The sequence below is a fragment of the Cervus elaphus genome, chromosome 4 (genome assembly GCF_910594005.1).
Source record: "Cervus elaphus chromosome 4, mCerEla1.1, whole genome shotgun sequence".
NCBI lineage: Eukaryota > Metazoa > Chordata > Mammalia > Artiodactyla > Cervidae > Cervus > Cervus elaphus.
Window position 1 is genome coordinate 35,021,073 of NC_057818.1, and position 18,069 is coordinate 35,039,141.

Below are 18,069 nucleotides of genomic sequence, written 5' to 3' on the forward strand. Positions count from 1 at the left end.
CATCCCTCTGTCTCCGAAGAGAGGAAGCAGAGAGGCCCCCTATAAGGCTCCCTCACAGGACTTCCCTGGTGGTCCAGCTGTTAAGACTGTTTTCCAATGCAGGCGGTGCGGGTTTAATCCCTGGGTGTGGAACTAAGATCCCACACGCCAAAAAAGTAAAAAAGAAAAGAAAAGACACCCTCACAACAGTCCAGGAAGGAGACAGGAGTTGTCTCAAGTCTAGTGGAGGCTGTAGTGGTTAAGACGTGGACAGAGACACAAGAAAGCTTTAGGAGGTGAAGATGGGCGGGTCACTGGCTCTTAGGGGTAGAAGGGCAACTGGCACAGCCCATTGCAGAGGCTCAGGCGCATTAAGAATGTCTTGGGCGGGATTTTGGTCACACTGAACTCCATGGAGACATGTGTGTGTGTTGTGTAGGGGCTGGGGCTCCGAGGTCTAAGTATGGGAGTCCTCCCAGGATGAAGATGCGTTGGGGCGGGGGGGGGGGGGGGGTGCCGAATCCAGGGCTGGGGCAGCCAAGGAAGAAACTCCAGGAGGTTGGGCAGGCCAAAGAGGGGTGGGGTGGCCAGCGGACAGAGAGAGGGAGTGGGGCAGGGAGCTGACCGCGGGGGTCAAAGCCGCAGGAAGACAAGACAGTAGTCTCGCTCTTTGAAGGCCTAAGTTCCTGGGTCCCCAGCACGCATGGGCAGGAAGTTAGACGGGAGATAGCGAAAGCCGACAATCTTCTGGGCAAGGAGGGGTGGTTTCAGAGCTCCGACGGAGTGTTGGGGGCGGCAGTAAGAAGGTCTCCGGCCGCCAGGACAGGGGTGAGGGGAGAAGGCGGGGTTCTGAGTAAGCCCCCGGCCAGCGCGGGCTGCAGGAGTGCGGGCAGCCGAGGTCCGAGGGGTAGGAGGGGCGGAGGAGGAGGAAGGCGGGCGGAAGAGGGGAGAGAAGAGAGGAGGGGGCAGGACTCAGGGAGGACGGCTGCAGGCGAGGAGGCGAGGAGCGCACAGGAAGGGAGGAGGGGCGGGGCGGGGGCGGAGCGGCAGGGATGCGCCCCCGCGCCCTGCGAGTCTGGCCCCGCTCTCCTTCCGCACAGTCGGGGTTTCCGCTTCCCTCCGGAGCGCAGGGTGAGAGGGAGCGAGGGTGAGAGGGAGCGAGGCCGAGCCTCAGCATCGGCCGCCGCCGCCGCCGCCATGTGGCCCCCAGACCCGGAGCCCGACCCGGACCCCGAGCCCGCGGGCAGCTCCCAGCCCAGCGCGGCCCTTCCCGGGCTCCGCGCCCTCCTGCCGGCGCGCGACTTCCTCTGCTCGCTCAAAGGCCGCCTCCTGCTGGCGGAGACGGTGAGTGCGGCGCCCACGGCCCCCTCCAGGCGGAGCCCAGCCCCCGGCGGCCGCCCCCGCCTGCAGCCCCGCAGAGTTAGGCTGAGTTGGGCAAACTTCTCCCGTTTGGGATGGGCTCGTTGAAGCTGACCCGCGCGCCGGTCGCAGGCGATGCGGGGGCCGCAGGGGAGACCGGGGAGGGGGCTCACCGACTCGGCGGCCGGACCCCGGGGAGCCCAGCCCGGCGCTGTGTGACCTCCGGCGCCTCCGCCCTCTCTGGGCCCCTGGGACGAGCTGCGTCCCCGCATCTTCAGGCCTCCCTCACGGGCACCCCGCTCCGCAAAACCTCCCGCCACGCCCCGGCGGGGTCCGGGAGGCATCGGCCCTTTGCGACCCAGGGTGGGCCCACTGCTCCTTGGCTCACTTCCTCGGGCGCAGGGAGGACCGTCCTGGCCTCGAGTTGCTGGGTGGAAGCCAGAGTGGAGTCCCGCCAGCCGGGAGGGGGGACCCCCCGGGATTGGGTGCGGCCCGGGCCACAAGGTTGGGGGGCGCGCAGGAGCCTACCCCCACCCAGACTGCGGAGGGGCGGCCGGGGGAGATGACTTCATCCCCCGCCCCTTGCCCGCCCGCGTTGGGACCCAGCCCCAGCCGTCCCACCCTCGCTGAGCTCCTTCCTTCTTCCCGCACCCCACACCCAGGCCCGTCAGCCCTTTGTCTTTGGGACACTCTGAAAACCCCTCGCACTGTCGGCCTGTGGGGTTGGGGGTTGGATCTGGGCCTCCGTGGAGGGGAGAGAAGGAAGACGCCTAGCGGGGAGGCGGGATGAGACAGACACACTTGTTACTTAGATCTCAGCAGTTTGATAACCCCTGTCATTATTCCCACTTTGCAGATGGGAAAGCTGAGGTCCCAGCGTCTAGGGGATTTGACCTAGATCAGTTGCGAGTCAGGTGACAGCATGGTTGAGAACAGGAGGGATCAGAGGGAGGAGGACTCTGTCCCCACCTCTCCTTTGGGCTCTCAGGGGGCAGATGGCAGGCGTCGGTCCTACCACCTCCTCTGCCTCTGGGGTCAGCTCAGAGGTCACAAGGCCAGCACCTGTCCAACTCCCCACATGAGGCACCCCAATCGTGGACTCAGCTCACACTGCTGGGAGTCACCTCCTGGTTGGCCACTTTGCAGACTGATAGGAGCCACATTTGTGGAGAGAAGCCTTGAGTCCACGGCCCACTGAGGGGACCCCAAACACACCCGGCTCAGACCCTCCTCATGGGTGAGGACGGGTGGCCAGAGCGTAGAGGAGGCCCTTGGCAAAACTGGGCACCAAGATCCTAGGTCCAGGTGGATGAAGAGGGGAGGAAGGACGGATGAGGGATGGGCACTGAAGAGGCAAGGGGAGCCAGTTGAGATCACTCCTGCCTCCTCAGGTCACCTCCGGCTGCCCCCAGGCCCAAGCAAGTGGGAGGCTGACATGGGCAGGAAGGAGGAGGAAGTTGCCACCAGGAATCCAGGGAATGAGGAACAGAATCAAAAGGGGGATCCCCAGAATCAGGCTCTGGGAGGGGAAAGGAAAATGAGGGCCACAGATAACAGCCTTTGGCACAGGAAGTAGAGGATAGGGTTGGGCCGGAGTCCCGTGGCCTTGTGTTCTTGGGAGGCCCCAGCAGCCTCTCAGCACATCTCTGTGCCTTAGTTTCCCATCTGTTCAAGCTGGGCTCAGCTACCTCCATTGTCATGCTCAGAGCAGACGCCCGTGTTCCGCAGCTTTCGTCTGAAGTCACCATGGTGCCCCCTGAGGGGCATCTGGGTGTCATCCCTACCGAGCCCCCCAGGCCCCGCTCTGAGCTACTCAGCCATGGATGTGCTCAAAGCCAGCCAGAGTGACCGAAAGCAGGATGGAAAAGAGCCAGCAACCACGGAGCAGGATTGCTTAAGAACTCCACACGTGGAGTCAGCCAGACCAGAGTTCAAATTCTGATGCCCTTTTATTAGCTGTATGACACTGAGCGAGCCACTTCATCTCTGTGAACCTCACTCTTCTCACCTGCAAAGTGGGCTGTGAACAACGGCACTGGGTGCACGGGTGGCGGTGAGGAGCTCTCACAAGCCTCGTCAGGCCCTGGCCCTGTGAACAGCCCCATCAACCCCGTCTGCACTTCCCAGTGCATGGTCTGCAGAGCTGACAGGCCTCAGCATCCTCCAGCACCAGTTGCAAAGGCTGCAGCGAACATCTCATTCTCAGTCAGTTCCTCATGACACCTTGCCCCTCCTTTCACAAAGGCTGGACCAGTGATGCAGCAGGGCATGCAGTGTCAGTGTTACCACTCCCTCTCCCTCTGGATGTTTTTTCCTTATTATGAAAATTTGAAAATATACAGCAAAAACATATGCCCACCAATTATACAGTTGGTAACACGTTGCCTTATTTGCTACTTATTTTCTCTCATATCTCTTTGCTACCTGGCTGACTCTTTGCAACCCCATGGACTATACAGTCCATGGCATTCTCCAGGCCAGAATACTGGAGTGGGTAGCTGTTACCTTCTCCAGGGGATCTTCCCAACGTAGGGATCGAACCCAGATCTCCCACATTGCAGGCAGATTCTTTACCAGCTGAACCACAAGGGAAGCCCAAGAATACTCTAGTGGGTAGCCTATCCATCCCTTCTCCAGCAGATCTTCCTGACCTAGGAATCGAACTGGGGTCTCCTGCATTTCAGGTGGATTCTTTACCAACCGAGCTATCAGGAAAGCCCCTCTCACATATCTCTCTGTCCATAAGTCCACTTTCTTAAATTTTTTATAATTTATTTTTGGTTGCACTGGGGCTTTGTTGCTGCTCGCCGGCTTTCTCTAGTTGTGGTGAGCAGAGGCTACTCTTCATTGTGGTGCATGGGCTTCTTATTGTGGTTTTGCTTGTTGCTGGAGCACAGGCTGTTGGTGCATGGGCTTCAGTAGTTGCAGCACACACAGGCTCAGTTGCTCCTTGACATGTGGAGTCTTCCTGGACCGGGGGTAGAACCAGTGTCCCCTGCATTGGCAGGCAGATTCTTACCCACTGTACCACCAGAGGAGTCCAATCCGTTTTATTTTTGGTGCATCCAAAGTAAATTGCAGACATTGGTACGTTTCAACTGTTGAATACTTCAGCAGGCATATTATTAACTAAAGTGCCAGATTTGTGTCCTGTTTTTCATGTAAATTCTTCATTCATTGAAAAACAGATCTTGAGTTTTGGGTGTAATTTTCTGAAACTGGCTCTTGCTTAGTTGACTGCCTTTGAGAGGGCATAGGTTTTATTCTCTCCTGTGGAGCACCATCTGGGTTGGGTGGATTCTGCCACAGAGCCTCAGAGGTGGGTGGCGGGGAGGTGGCCTTCAGGGGGACTGGACGCCGTGAGAGGCTGGGGCTTCCTCATTGGGTCCTGGCTGGGAGCTAGCCTGAGTCTGGGTGCAGGGCCATGCCCAGAGGCACTGGGGCAGCACCGTGTGGGTTCTAATCCTGCGGCTGCAGAACTGGGCAGGTCACTCCCTGCTGGAGCCACCTCCCTTCCTGCCTGCAGGGTGGGGCTGTGCACAGCCCCTGACCTCTCCCTCCCTCGCCTCCCAGGGTCTCTCGTTCATCATCTTCGTCTGCTATGTGGCATCCTCAGCATCTGCCTTCCTCACGGCGCCCCTGCTGGAGTTCCTGCTGGCCCTCTGCTTCCTCTTTGCTGATGCCATGCAGCTGAACGACAAGTGGCAGGGCTTGTGCTGGCCCATGATGGTGAGGGCTGGGGCCCCAGGAGGAAGGGGTTGGCTGGCCCTCACACTCCCTTCAAGTCACTGGAGGCCATTTGGAGCTAGTTGGAACCTGTTGGGTAGGTCTGGCCTTGAATGATCCAGGCCTCACAATGCAGCAGCCAGGGGACCCAGAGCAGGTTGCCCGCCTCCTGGGCCTCCAGGGTCCCTCTGTGAGGCTGTGAACCCAGGTGGCATTGTCACCCTTGGCCATCAGGTGGCGCTGGTGCTCCCAGCTGGGCCTTTCGGAATGAGCCTCGTCCGCAGGAATTCTAGCCATTTCCATAAGGGGCAGGGCCGGTTAACTGAGGACTTGCAGGGCTCCCCCAGATCTCAGCCATCTGGCAACTCACTTTATCACCTGGGAAGGCCCAGAAACCCACCCTGGACTTTGCTGTATGAAATGAGTCAGAAGGGACAGCAAAGGTACACTTGAAACACTTGAACCCTGGTCTGCAGCTTTCTCCCCTGTCTCCATTTTAGGGATCAGTAGGTGCAAACCATGGTACAAAAATGGATCTGCCACAAGCATGTGGCATAGCAAGGCCGGTGACCAGATCTCACTGTTGGAGAGCCAGAGGGAGCGGGTGACAAGGTTTCCAACTTCTCGCTCCCCACCAGATGGGGCGATCTGCATCTGGGCCAGGCCCCAGGGTGGGCTGCAGCCTGGTCCATACCCTGTTGTCCACCTGTCAGAGAAGGGCAGGCAGGGAGCACCTGAACAGGGCAGGAGTAGAGGTTGGAGGAGGACCAGGGCGTTCAGGTGGGGCCTGGAAGGTGGAGTGCATGGATGCTGGTTTGGGGGCCCCGCCTATGTCCTGGATCTGACAGTGGGATTCCAGCCCTGTCCTTGGCACATACTGCCCTTCTGAGCCCCTCTCCCCTGCCTCAGCTCCCCACGGCTGCCTTCCCATGCTGTGTGCCCCACGCCAGGGAGCTCACAGCCGTGCGACTGCACCCCTGTCTCCCCAGGACTTCCTTCGCTGTGTCACGGCAGCCCTCATCTACTTCGCCATCTCCATCACAGCTGTGGCCAAATACCCAGATGGGGCTTCCAAAGCAGCCGGGGTGAGTTGCTCCCCAACCTCTGGGAAGGGGGGTTCCCCACTCACGTTCACCCCACTCCTAAGTGGGTTCCCCTTCTAGCTCCTTGGGCACAGTCTACTTCTGCTGAGGTACCTTGGCCTTTCATCACGGATCTCAGCAACGCCATAGTCCTCTGGTTAAAGACTTCCTTTGCCCAGAATTTGGAAAGGCTGTTGGCCAAACCAAATGAACAGCTCGATTTCCTATCTGTCATTAACGGGAGGGGTCTGTGCTCACCATTCTGAGCTGCTTATCCAAGCAGATGAAGACAGGCTATGGGGACAGGGCGGCAGCTGCCCGGGGCAGCCTTCCCCATTCCCAGGCCCCCCGCTCCTGCTGACACGCGCCATCTGCCCCGCCCCTGTCTCCCCCAGGTGTTTGGATTCTTTGCCACCATCGTGTTTGCCATTGACTTCTACCTGATCTTTAACGATGTGGCCAAATTCCTCAAACAAGGGGACTCCGCACACGAGACCACAGCTGACAAGGCAGAAGGTGGGTGGCCACCCTGTGGGTTCCACCAGCGAACTGGGCTCGTCACCTGGAACGGTCGCTGTGGGGACCCTGCCCTCCCTTGGGGGCACTTGGCTAGTTTAAGGCTGGAGTAAGAGCATTTCCTCTCTCCTCACGGGCAGGAAGTGTGTTCACAGCCTGGTTCTAATATCTCTTCATGTGGCACTGATGATAAAACTGGTCCCCTCTGGGGCTTCAGCCTCTCCAGGAAGGGCATGCTGAGGGCACCCCGGCACGTCCTCGCCTCATGACACCACTCCTGGACTCTGTCCACTGGGCTGCAGAATGGCCACCAGTCCCAGAGTAGCCCCCCAGTCTCCAGTCTTGCCTGCCCCCCAGCTTAAAGACCAGCAAGCCAAGCTCTTATCCACAGCACCCAGGCAAATACAGGGCAGCTTGGGCTTGTTTTATCCAAGGATGGATATTTTTTGTATTCAGGGAAAAGTGCCACAGACTTTCTGGCCACCTCCAGCCATCCTTCAGCTCAGAATGGCTGTTGTGCCATTACCTAACTTAAAAAGAAAGAAAAACCCTGCAAGCTGGATGGCTGGTTTTTCCATCCGCAACAGCAGCCATACCAACACATCACATCCTTGGGGTGCATGTGCAGCACAGGGGGGCCCTTGAGGGACATGCCCAGAGGGACCAAGCCAGTTGGGAGATTGTGATCTCTCAGGGCTTCCTCAGCCACAGCCTGGGGCTTTCCTGCCCGGGGAGGCCATCAGAGGAGGTAGAGGTCCCTGCCCAGAGGGGCGGGACCTGGAGAGGCTCCAACACAGAAATGCAGGGAAGCCCAGGAGCCCATCTGGGATGGAGGGCCCAAGCTGTTCACCTGCCCGTCCCTCTCCAAACCCCCAGGCAGGCTTTAAATGGACAGACAGATGTCAGCTCCTTGCAAGTGAGTAAATCGGATGTTTGGCTCAGCCCAACTCCTCCCCCCAAGCCTGGTGTCCCTGATCCCTCCCAGCCCTTCTGTCAGCATCTGTTGACCCAAACACCTGCTGAGGCTGCCGTGTGCTGGGCCCTAGGGATGTGCAGATGGGCAGGCTAACTGCCTGCCCTCAGGGAATTGAGAGGGCAGGAATCAGACCCAGAGACAGAGTGGTGGTGTACAAACATGGCACAAACAGGGAGCAGGAGGAACCCAAGTGGACGTCAACTATAACAGCAAAACGAGAGCTCACAGCGGGGGATGAAGCAGCTGAGGGAGCACCCCTCCTACGGGCCAGCTTGGAGGCTGTGGAGGTGACTCTAGAGCTGGGTTTTGATAGATGTGTAGGAGTGTGCGGGCAAAATAAATGGGACGGGGGAGTGAGGACCACAGACTGTAAAGGGCAGGTGCCCCATCCAGGTGAGGTGCTTCTCTGGAACAGGTGGTCATGCCCTGTGAGGATCAGCAGTGACATGGGGCTGGACAGAGACAAGGGGGGTTTCGCGGGGCATCTTTCCACTGAGGGCCTGCTGTCCCAGGCAGGTGACATTGAAACTTCTGGGGCAGGGGAAACTGAAATGGCTAAAAACAAGCTTCCTGCTTTTCCAGTATGTTTTAGTTTCTCGGACAACAGCCAGCCCCACTGCAGGCTGGGGGGCGGCGGCGGGGGGCGGAGCGCAGAGATACAAGCCTGCCACCTGCAGTGAGAACAGCCAGGCAGATTTGGGAGGGCCTGGGGCCCCAGAGGAAGGGGCATCTGGGTTCCCCGCCTCCCTTCTGCTGCAGCCTAGAGGGTCCCAGGCACTCATAGTCCCCACACCAAGCGGACACCACCACCAGCTGTTGTGGCCTGAGCCCAGGGTTCCAGCTGACAGCGCCTCCCCGGAGTCGGCTCTCAGTACCACTGGCCCCAGAACTCCTGCCAAGCGTCCTCTCTGCTTTCCTTTCAGAAGAGAATTCCGACTCTGACTCCGACTGAAGACCTGCCCTGCCCTGGCACCTGAGCCACGCAGGCCTCCACTCCCGCACCTTTTGACCAGGCCGGCCAGAGTGTGGCCAGGGAAGCGTGTGGGGAGGGAGGCAGTGATTTCTCGAGCAGCAGTGGGAGCTGCTGGCGGAGCAGGCCTCCTTACAGCCCCAGGCAACATTCCTGAGCCCCATATTCACAGTGGCACCCCTTGGCTTAGCACTGCCAGCCTCTCTGCTGTGAGAGCATTGTGAATATTCCGCCCTTTCTCATTTCTGCCCCCGCAACCTTAAGCCCTTTAACCTCTCTGCCAAAAATAAGCACGGGGGACAGAGCAGATAGAGCCTTGTTACCCCATCACAGGGGGCCCTTCATGCTGTGGCGGGTGTGGGGGAGAGAAGCAAGATAAAGACTGCCACAGGGCCAAGCCCTGGGCCCCAGTGGTTTCCGTCTGCGGCTGGGGCCCCTGCCTCACGCCAGGCACTTTGTCAAGAATGATCCTTCCAAAAATTCTTGTGTTCAAGGAACACCAGTTCCCTCTTCATTCTTGAAGCAGGGAGAAAACTAGCCTTTACCCTGTGACCTAGGAGAGAGTAGGTCCCATTGCCCACCCCACACTTTTGGAGACCCTGACCATGACTTCAGGTGACCTGCCTATTCTGGATGTATGACTCTTTCAAAGCAAAGCTTGTAGGCTAGCTCACCAGGTCCAGAAGATTGAGGGCTCCAAGTGACAAGTGGCAGCGAGAGCGCCTGGACAGCTGGGCAGGCCCAGCCCAACCCTCTCTTTCCCCAGGGCCGTTGGCAGGTGAGTGGCTCCCAGGCCCTCAGGACAATGTACTTCTGGACACCTGACCCATGAGGGGTGAGACGTGCCTTCTGTGTTCACCTAAGGACCTTATGCTGTGCATATATCTTCAGTAGGATTTTGTAACTTTATGTATGATTTTTTTTTTTTAAACACAAAAGCAGCTTCTTCAGTGGCATTTCCTGTGACCCAAGAGACCTTGTGAATGAGCCAAAGTTCTGGACCCATGTTTTGGGCATTTGTAGTCTTTTTCTTCTTCTCTTGCATGTGAATCTCCTATCCTGAAAAAAGCCATCATGGATTAAACCAGACTGACTTCCTGCTTGGAGTGTGTGTGTTTGATAAAAACCTTACACACCCAGAGCAACGCTGTCAGGTGTGATGCATCAGCAGAGGGTGGTCCCACGCACCACGTGGATCCTGCGTCTGCAGGTTACAGCAGCCATGCCCACGCACTTGCTCCCGGCCAGGCATCTTCGTGTGGGCTCTTTACTCCTCACATGATCCTCTCGTAGTCCAGGAATCTGACGGAAGCTTCGGTGACTTGCTCAGGTCTCCACGAGAGGCCCGGGGTCTCAGCTTCTCGCATCAAGCTAACGGTCCCACAGTGAGTCAGTGTCTTGGCCCAGGTGATGGGAAGGATCAAGGCACCCTGCCCCAGCTTTTTGCACAATATGTAATGTGTTCTGAAAACACGTATGAAAGTAGAACCTGGAAAAGCCGACGGGCTGCCGGGGCTGGCTCCACTTTGCCAGCCCTGGCCAAGCCACCAGTCAACAGCAATACCAAAGTGTCCTCACCCCCCACTGTGGCTGTTTGGCCCCCAACTCACAGGCCTGTTTCAGGAACTGGGCCACAGCCTTTGAAGGGGCGGGAGCAAGGCAGAGTGAAGAAAGAGACGATACCGTTTTTACACGTCCGTTTATTAAACAAGAACTCCTTCATGACAATATTTATTAGCGATTAGTGTTGAGAAAATTATTTCCCTCTACATACAAAAATACAGATTTGAACACTATGAAAACAATCAGGACAAGTACCGTGAAAGAATTGGTCCTTCAAAAGAAAGAAAGGGGGAAAACTGAGGGCAGTGTGAGGCTCTGTAGGCTGTCAGGAATAAACCAACAGGAGCGAAGGCTCTGGGGCCCCCAAACCACTCTGAATGGATAGTCAAATCTGGGGCTGGTGGGAGCTGGGTGGTGCCCACACCAGCCTCAGAAGCCAAGATGGGAGCTCAGACCGACCAATAGCATAAACTGAAGTTTGCTGAACACACATCACCTCAGCTCACCCCACAGCTGCATCTACACTGTTAAAGGAAATAAGACTTTTTAAGAAGCAAAGTGTAGTAGTTATTAAATTAACATTGCCCCTCCCCCAAGTACCACTGGGCCAAGTACCAGAGTAGTCACATGGGAATTATCAGCCATCTGACTCGTCTTCCTTTGTTACAAAACAATGACACATTCTGTCTGACCCTTCAAAGCGGAAAAAAAATAAAATTTATGTTTCAATAAATCCATTCCTTCATTTTAAATGGGCTCAGCTAGTTTCCTCAAGATTTCTCTTGACCAGACATAACTCAGTCCTGCAGGGGCGGGAAAGCAAAAGGTCATCCGTGTCTTCATCAAGTTCGTCATAGCACGGAATCTAGTATGTTTGGGCCAGAAACCAGAAAGGGCCATGGAACCTATCCAGGGCATCCGTGAACCAATCAGAGATCCGAGTGGAAGATGAACCCGAGACCAGCAGAGTCCCCACTCCCATCCTGCCCCAGGACGTCTCACACGGGCAGAGGGAAGCTGGTGGCCAAGGAGGAGGATGGCCTGAGCGGATCTGGAAGACAGGCAGCAACCGGGAAAGGGCTTGTCACCATTTCAGACCCAAAGAAGGGGAAGTCAGAGCACCGAGAATGATCTGTTCTGTTCTCATGGAACCACTTTCCTCTTACCATTTGAGGTGAGCAGTGGCTGTTCAGAAGTAGCAAGTGGGTAAAAAAAAAGGCCAAATGCAGTTATACTGATTAATAACTATTTCACAGAAATATACTCTTACTCTCAGACTGTTTAAGCGGAAACAAGATGTTGGGGAGAAAGCAGCAGAGAAGAGACAGGGAAAGCTGAGGGGTTGGATTTTTTTTTTTTCTTTTTTAAAATACATAATGAAGTTTTAAAGGGAAAATGACCGAACCTCAAAACTAGCATTGCTGAAAGCAATATTAAAAGGACACAATCTAAAATCATGCTATAAAAATAGTGTTATCTTGTTTAACCAAATGTACATCTTTTTCCAATTCCATGATTGACGGGAGTGTTTATGTGACTGACACACGGAAGGCACCAAAGGTGAAGTGATTATTATTTGTCTTAAAATATACAAAGACATAATTACCTACTTTGGGAAAAGAAAAAAATACAGTCATACTTGTAATAAATAGCTAAGTGTTTTTGCCACGGGTTCCTGAACCCCTACAAATTTCAACATATACAAATAGTTTCGCCCCCTAGCGTTCTCTTATTGCTTAGGAAAAGCATTGGTTTTATCCACATACATCAGTTTCATCATGAGGCAGGGTTTGAAAACTCGTTTTCAAACGAGTGACAGAGCTGGGAGCGGGGTGAGGCCTTGGACCTGGGCCAGTCCTGGGGGGATTGGGGCGGTGCACATGCGTCCCACCCTTGAGCTCCCCCAGGAGGCCTTGGACCAGTCAGTTTTCCCTCCAAGCCCCGAGTATCTGCCTTCTCACATCTGCAGAGAGAAGAGCAAAGTCCTGAAACTTGCAAAGTCGATTCTGGAAAAGGCAGGAAAGCAAAATGGGCCACAAAGGGAAGCAGCCAGACGCGGCCCTGCCTGCCTGGGCACCAGGCTCCCATGCCGTCCTCGCTTCCTGACTGTTCCTTCGGGTGGCTGTCCTGATAAAATGGGCGCCTCCTACTGGGTTTCAGCAGCATCCTCCCAAGATGACTCAAATTGGATAGTTTCAGATTATTACTGAATCCTCGTCAAATCAATTGTGTCACGTGTTCTCTCTTCTGAGGCGCAATGGTGAAAAGAAACTTCAGGCCTCACCCTAATCCTGCCAGCAAAGCCGATTAAGGTCATTTGAGACAAGGTCCTACTCTAAATGAAAGTTCTGATGTAGCTCACTAGAGTCCAGGCTATTAACCCCTTCATGAAGGCTCTCGGCCCTGTGTAGAATGCATCCCAAAGGAGACACGACACGCCAGGCTGTCCAGATAGCACGTCACCCAGACTGAAGTCTTGGAATAAAAACTAGACAACAAACTAACCCTGTGAAAAAGATACATGATTCAAGGATCCATAAACTAAATGTTAGGCAAACTGCCACTGATTTAGACTCAGCGGGCTGGTGGGTAATTTTTTTTAATGTTTATAGAATAGTAAAAACAAGAAAGGAAAAAATAAATCCCCAAGGCTGAGAAATTACATCCAAATGAAAAGAGAATATAATCTAAACCAAAAAAGGGAGTTTCAAGCCTATAAGTATATAAATGCCATTTACTGATATGAAGAAAAGCTAAATAAACATTAAACTTTGAGAAAAAAAATTATTCTAGATCTAACAGATATTGAGGGCAGAAACAGTTTCTAAATAAATGTAAAGAGTCACAAAGATTTCCAATTACCTTCTCAACCAGACAGTTACAATTTCAGCTACATCTTCTGAGGAAAGAAGAAATGGGAGGTTTTACAAAGAGCCAGGAAGGTTTACACGGCTCGAGGCAGGCGGTGTTAGGTCTGTGTCCCCTCAAGGGGGGCCCCAGATCAGAATCTGAATCACCTGTCCACACCTGTGAGTTCCCAAACTCACACAAAGAGACCAGCAGTGCCCAGGCACGCTGGTCCCAACATTCGGTTCCTGCTCTCAAGTGGGTTCCAGAGTACAAGACCTTGCTTTTCCAAAGAGGACAGGAAGGTAGTTAACCAACTACAGCCTGGGTGGGTAACTGTGTCCAGCGCTCTCGACAGGCCCACAGCAGACGGTCTGGGCCTCCTCCTCCCTCCTCTCACCTCTCAGGCCCGCCCCTGCTCCCTCCTCGTCAGCTGTCACTGAGCTGGTCCTGGGAGTGGGTGCTGATGAAATTAGAGAGCCCCTGGGTTCTGCACACTTCACCAGGAGCTAGAAACGTGTCTGGAGATCTCACTTGCTAACGGCAGTCACTAGAGCAGGAAGCAATTTTTTATGTGGTTGAGACAATCAATTTAGAAGCAGCCCTCAGCTGAGTTGTTTTTGCCTTTTGCTATCTGCTTAGTGTCACGTTTTCCTGTAAACCACATGTGGAGAAAATGACTATCGGGCCTGGGCACAAAGACTTCATGGTTGCTTTGTTTGGAACATGGGTGGCACACCGGGACCCACTTACATCATCACTGCCTCCCAGAATCACTAAAGTGGCCACGCGTTGTCTCCACACTCTGTTAGGGCAGATTCTAGGAACAGCCCACAGAAAATCTTGCACAGCCTGAGATGAGGAACTTGGTCCACCTCTTAAACACATGGAGAGGCGAGGGGTTCCTTCCCAAACAGCAGGTGAGTCTATGAGAAAAGGTGAGCGTGGGCCACACACATGACACATGGAGGGGGGATTCAAGGGTCATTTGCTGCAAGCAGGAATTCACATACATGTGCAGACCAGAGTTAGTGCTTTATCTCCTCAGAGGCTGCCTGTGGCTCAAGCTAAGACTGAGTCACTCAGAAAGCCTCAAAGAAAGGAGAATGAAACTGCAAACTTTAAAAGACTAGGAATGTTTTCAACTGAGTCACCAAGCTCTCTCAAGAAGCCTCTGACATGGGGTGGGGTCAGATGCACCCCATGCCTGCCCACAGGAATGAGCCTTTAGCCAAGGGACAGTGATGGTGTCCAAAGGGTAGGGGCTGACATCCACGTCCCAAAGCCGAGCCCCCAGAACCAGACTGGGTCCCCAGCTTCCCTGCGGCCAGCCTGGGCTCCATCCACGTTGGCACTTTGGTTCAAGCTGCTAAGGAAGACATGGATATTGGGACTGGGCAGGCGTCAACATTCTTGCCTTTCTGTGGGCAAAGGTAGTCTCTCTTGAATGACTTGCTGCAGGGTGAAAATCTGTTTCCTTTACTTCAAATAGAACTTCTGCTATGAGGTTTTAATCTGTAACTGCCTGTGCCTTCCCCGGCTTTATATAGAGCTGACAAGTATCTTTAGGCTCTCATGACTGGAATCTCTCTGTATGAAAGGGCTAAGGTACCCCACCCCCCCTTCCCATGTCTTCGGCAATGTGAAGGGAGGCTAAAGGAGAATCAGAGAAAAGAAAAAATACCACATCAACCAGATCGATGCCAGGATAAACTTTCTCTGAAGACGTCAGTGTTTGCATCCATCTAAAACCACCAGAGGTTCCACCAAATGCTTGAGGGTTTCAACCATCCAGTCTCCAGGAACAAATTCAAACATATACAAGTTGGGCATCAACTGTGAATGCCAACATCATCCCACCAGAAAATTAAAAAACACTAAGATTGCCTCAATCTTAAAAATTCCCCAAACCAAACTGACACTGGTCCATATTACAACTATTAAATGCAAAAATAAGCTTATTTCAATTTGCAAAAAAAAAAAAAAAAGCTCTTTGAAGCCTCCCCAAATCTAGATAGTCTTGTTCATACACAGAAACAACATAAAGAAAATGCAAGTGTCTTTCCATTCACACTAGACAACCATATTCCTTCCTTCCTTCTCACCACGTGACAAGACTTATGACTCTATAGTACGCCAATCAGCATATCTGGTCACTTTTGGCTATACTGGGGGCTAATTAAATATAAAGAAATATATTTACAAAAACCATGGGAGAGCCTCATGGCACAGAGGACATTAAATAGTTACAGGGACATAAATAATTCCAAGACTCTAACACTAAGATGTAAATTAATTCCTAAGTGGTCTATGGCACAAGGTGTCACCACTTTTTATCATCTGTCAGCATGTACAACTTCAGTGGGCTTCAGAACTGTTCCTTGCAGCTGACAACACATTCTCAGGATACCAACAGACTCCTTTCAACCAGATGATAAACTGGTTTTATTGAAGTGACTTGGAAAAATTTGGGCAACAACCCTCGCCTGAAGAGTCTTCTTTTTTCCAATCTCACTTCAAAGGCAGCTTTTTATTGAGGCCAAGTAACATGAATCCCAGAGGGAGATTTCTGATAAAGTTCAGGGTGGTCCTTCCAAGTGGGCCCCATCTGATGCAAGGCTGAGTCTTTGTAACCCTGTTTTTAAATGGAACTCTCAGAGAGCAAGAAGCCCCATTTTGACGAAGCATACACACTCCACAAATGCAAAATAAATATATAAAATGAACAGATAAAATCCAGATGTCATAATCTCCTCGAAAGTCACTATACATAATAGGTATGAGGTTTGTGAAGCCTGGTTTGTACTGCCTCACAACATCCATGGGAAGAGGGCTCAGTCAGACCCGCCGTGACCAGGCCTGGCTGCCCTAGGCAGGGACAGTGGGAGGTCAGTTACCCCCAGACAAGCTGGGTCTCTGAGCAGACCAGGGGCTTGAACAGGTGGCCTGGTTCACGACCCCAGAAAGGAACTTCAGCAGAACTTGAGTTGTATAGGATGTTCGGTTCAGGGAGCCCTAACCCCGACCCTTCAGAGACGGCACAGTACCATTTCCTGCAGGGTCCCCAGCCAAGCAGTGCTTCCTGACGAAGCCACCCGTGCAGGGAATTGTACACTGCTCCGCTCTGCAGAAGGCAATGCCAGCCTCACACAGGCTCTGCTCCCCCAGACCCCCTCTCTCATGCCTGCTGCTGAAGCTGTAAGCGCTCACTAGCACAAGATCCTGGGGACTCTCCTCATTAATGCAAAATCTTCCCACCAGCAGTGAGCGTTCTTTTCCTTGGTGAGGGCGAAACACAAACTTATTAGAGCTAGAGAGAGGTCTGTAAACATTAAGGACAGTTCAAAGAGTGAAAACCCGACAGGTAAAAACAAATTTTCTGTAAGAGGAACAATTAGTCTCCAACAGAAAAAAACAAAAAACTACAGCATCGCGGGGGCTTGTGTAACTTAGTCACCACAATAATCTCCACTTTATCGAGAATTCATACAACACCTTACGTAACTAGAATGTTCCCTGACAGCCTTGAAGATCGACGCTCATAGTTATGACCCTGAGGTACAGGGTCGCCGCCCTCCAAAACATCGGTGAAAGGGGGTGTCGCGGTGCAGATTCAAGTAGTTTCCAAATCCTAGACAGAGCCACTCAGAATTCACTCTAGAACTCTTCTCAGGCTTGCCTTGAAAATCAAGACACACCCTTGAAACAGAGGTGTGTCCCCATCTGTGGTCTGTGAGGCCAGCAAGTGGGCAAGGGTCCAGGCTGGTGGAACAGACTGTATTTCTTCTGTGGCTTTTATCTGAGAAGGTAAGATGACAGAAAATCTGCAGTCCAGCCTCCGCGTATTCAGGGAAGGTAGGAAACTGGAAAACAAGATGGTCCCCGTTTTCTTGGAGGAGCCTCTGGGATTCAGGAAGATGATTCCAGGGACAACTCAGCAGGGTAGGAAACAGATGGTGACCTCCTGAAGGTCAGCAGTGCAGCCCAGCCAAGAGGCTGCCAGCCTCCCCCACCTCCATGAAGCCCAGAGCCAGCAAAGCACCCGGCGGGCACACCCACCGCCGAGACCCTTGGTGTCACACCCGGCTTTCCATGCTCGTGCTGGGGTCCCGGTGCCCCCAGGCATGGAAAACAATGGGGAGAGGGGCATCCTGGCAGCTAGACTAAAGCACATCCAGGGCCTCTATGGGGGTTGCCCAGAAATCACTGCTGACCCACCGTTCCAACCATAAAGTTTCACTCCTTGATATTTGTTTTTTCCCCTCCTAGCAGCCCCCATTTAATCCAAAGTCCTGACCCATCATGAATACACATGTGGGGGTGGCTCAGAGTCAGCCGCGAAGCCTGTGCTCAGGGACAGTGAAGTGGACACGGCGGCCCGCGAGGACACTGGCTCCCACGACCACCAAACCAGAGGATGGGGGGAGGGGAGAGGCCCCTCCCACCACCTCTGTGTGCAAGGCTGGGCACAGGGTCCCCTGCCTCCTGCAACCACCATCAGGGCCACCGTGAAAGCCCTTTCCCAGAATGAACTGTTACCAAGGAGGACAAAATTCGACTTAGTCACATGATAATCTGATGTGATGAGGAAAAGAAAAACTTGATTGAAAGGACGGGCACGAGGACCAGAGGGAAGAAGACTCCAGTGCGTCCTCACGTGTCCAGGCGCTGGATCTCGGGCCTGCTGTCCACGTCTCTGGACTCAGTACGAGCGCGGATGTAGTCGTTGGCGCTCTGCTGCCGGAGGCTGACCCTCCACTTCTGCACAGCCAGGAACGTGTTCACCGCGTAGGCCGCTGTTGCCAAGAAGCCGAATATCTACAAGACACAAGCCGGGTTAGTCCGCGGGGCCCCTGGGCAGCTTACAGTGGGCAAGGTGCGTTAGCCTCTCCTGGCTGTAACCCCAACACCCAGCCCCACTAACTGTCCAAATGTCAGACCCTGGCCAAGTTCATAGTCGTGTGACCCACAGAAAGGCAGCCTCAGGTCTCTTTCGAAGTATTCTGGATCTACAAGGAAAAAAAGATCACAGAAGGGCCTCTTTTACAGAC

The 18,069-nt window shown here is 53.7% G+C and overlaps 2 protein-coding genes across 4 annotated transcripts in view; one reads left to right on the forward strand and one right to left on the reverse strand.

Annotated features, from left to right (window-relative positions):
• Positions 1-789: 789 nt before the first annotated feature.
• On the forward strand, positions 790-9,708 carry CMTM3 (CKLF like MARVEL transmembrane domain containing 3). 3 transcript variants are annotated; one of them, XM_043898678.1, is made up of 6 exons: positions 790-807; positions 1,080-1,323; positions 4,912-5,067; positions 6,054-6,149; positions 6,542-6,662; positions 8,562-9,708. In XM_043898678.1, exons 2-6 carry the CDS (start codon positions 1,177-1,179, stop codon positions 8,588-8,590), a joined length of 549 nt encoding a protein of 182 aa, XP_043754613.1. In that variant the 5' UTR covers positions 790-807; positions 1,080-1,176; the 3' UTR covers positions 8,591-9,708. The 3 variants fall into 3 exon arrangements, with proteins under 3 accessions (XP_043754613.1, XP_043754614.1, XP_043754615.1); XM_043898679.1 differs by lacking the exon at positions 790-807 and adding an exon at positions 862-877; XM_043898680.1 differs by lacking the exon at positions 790-807 and adding an exon at positions 871-886.
• A 583-nt stretch (positions 9,709-10,291) lies between these two features.
• Positions 10,292-18,069, reverse strand: part of CMTM4 (CKLF like MARVEL transmembrane domain containing 4) — a 73,090-nt gene continuing 65,312 nt past the window's right edge. Inside the window, exon 4 of the mRNA XM_043898677.1 lies at positions 10,292-17,836. Coding sequence (XP_043754612.1) covers positions 17,672-17,836 — 165 coding nt within the window. The 3' untranslated portion in view covers positions 10,292-17,671. The remainder of the gene's footprint in view (positions 17,837-18,069) is intronic.

Coding starts and splice junctions, on each gene's coding strand:
- CMTM3 (XM_043898678.1), top strand. CDS start 1,177: ATGTGGCCCCCAGACCCGGAGCCCGACCCGGACCCCGAGCCCGCGGGC. Junction 1,324..4,911: donor GCCTCCTGCTGGCGGAGACG/GTGAGTGCGGCG, acceptor CTCGCCTCCCAG/GGTCTCTCGTTCATCATCTT. Junction 6,663..8,561: donor CACAGCTGACAAGGCAGAAG/GTGGGTGGCCAC, acceptor CTTTCCTTTCAG/AAGAGAATTCCGACTCTGAC.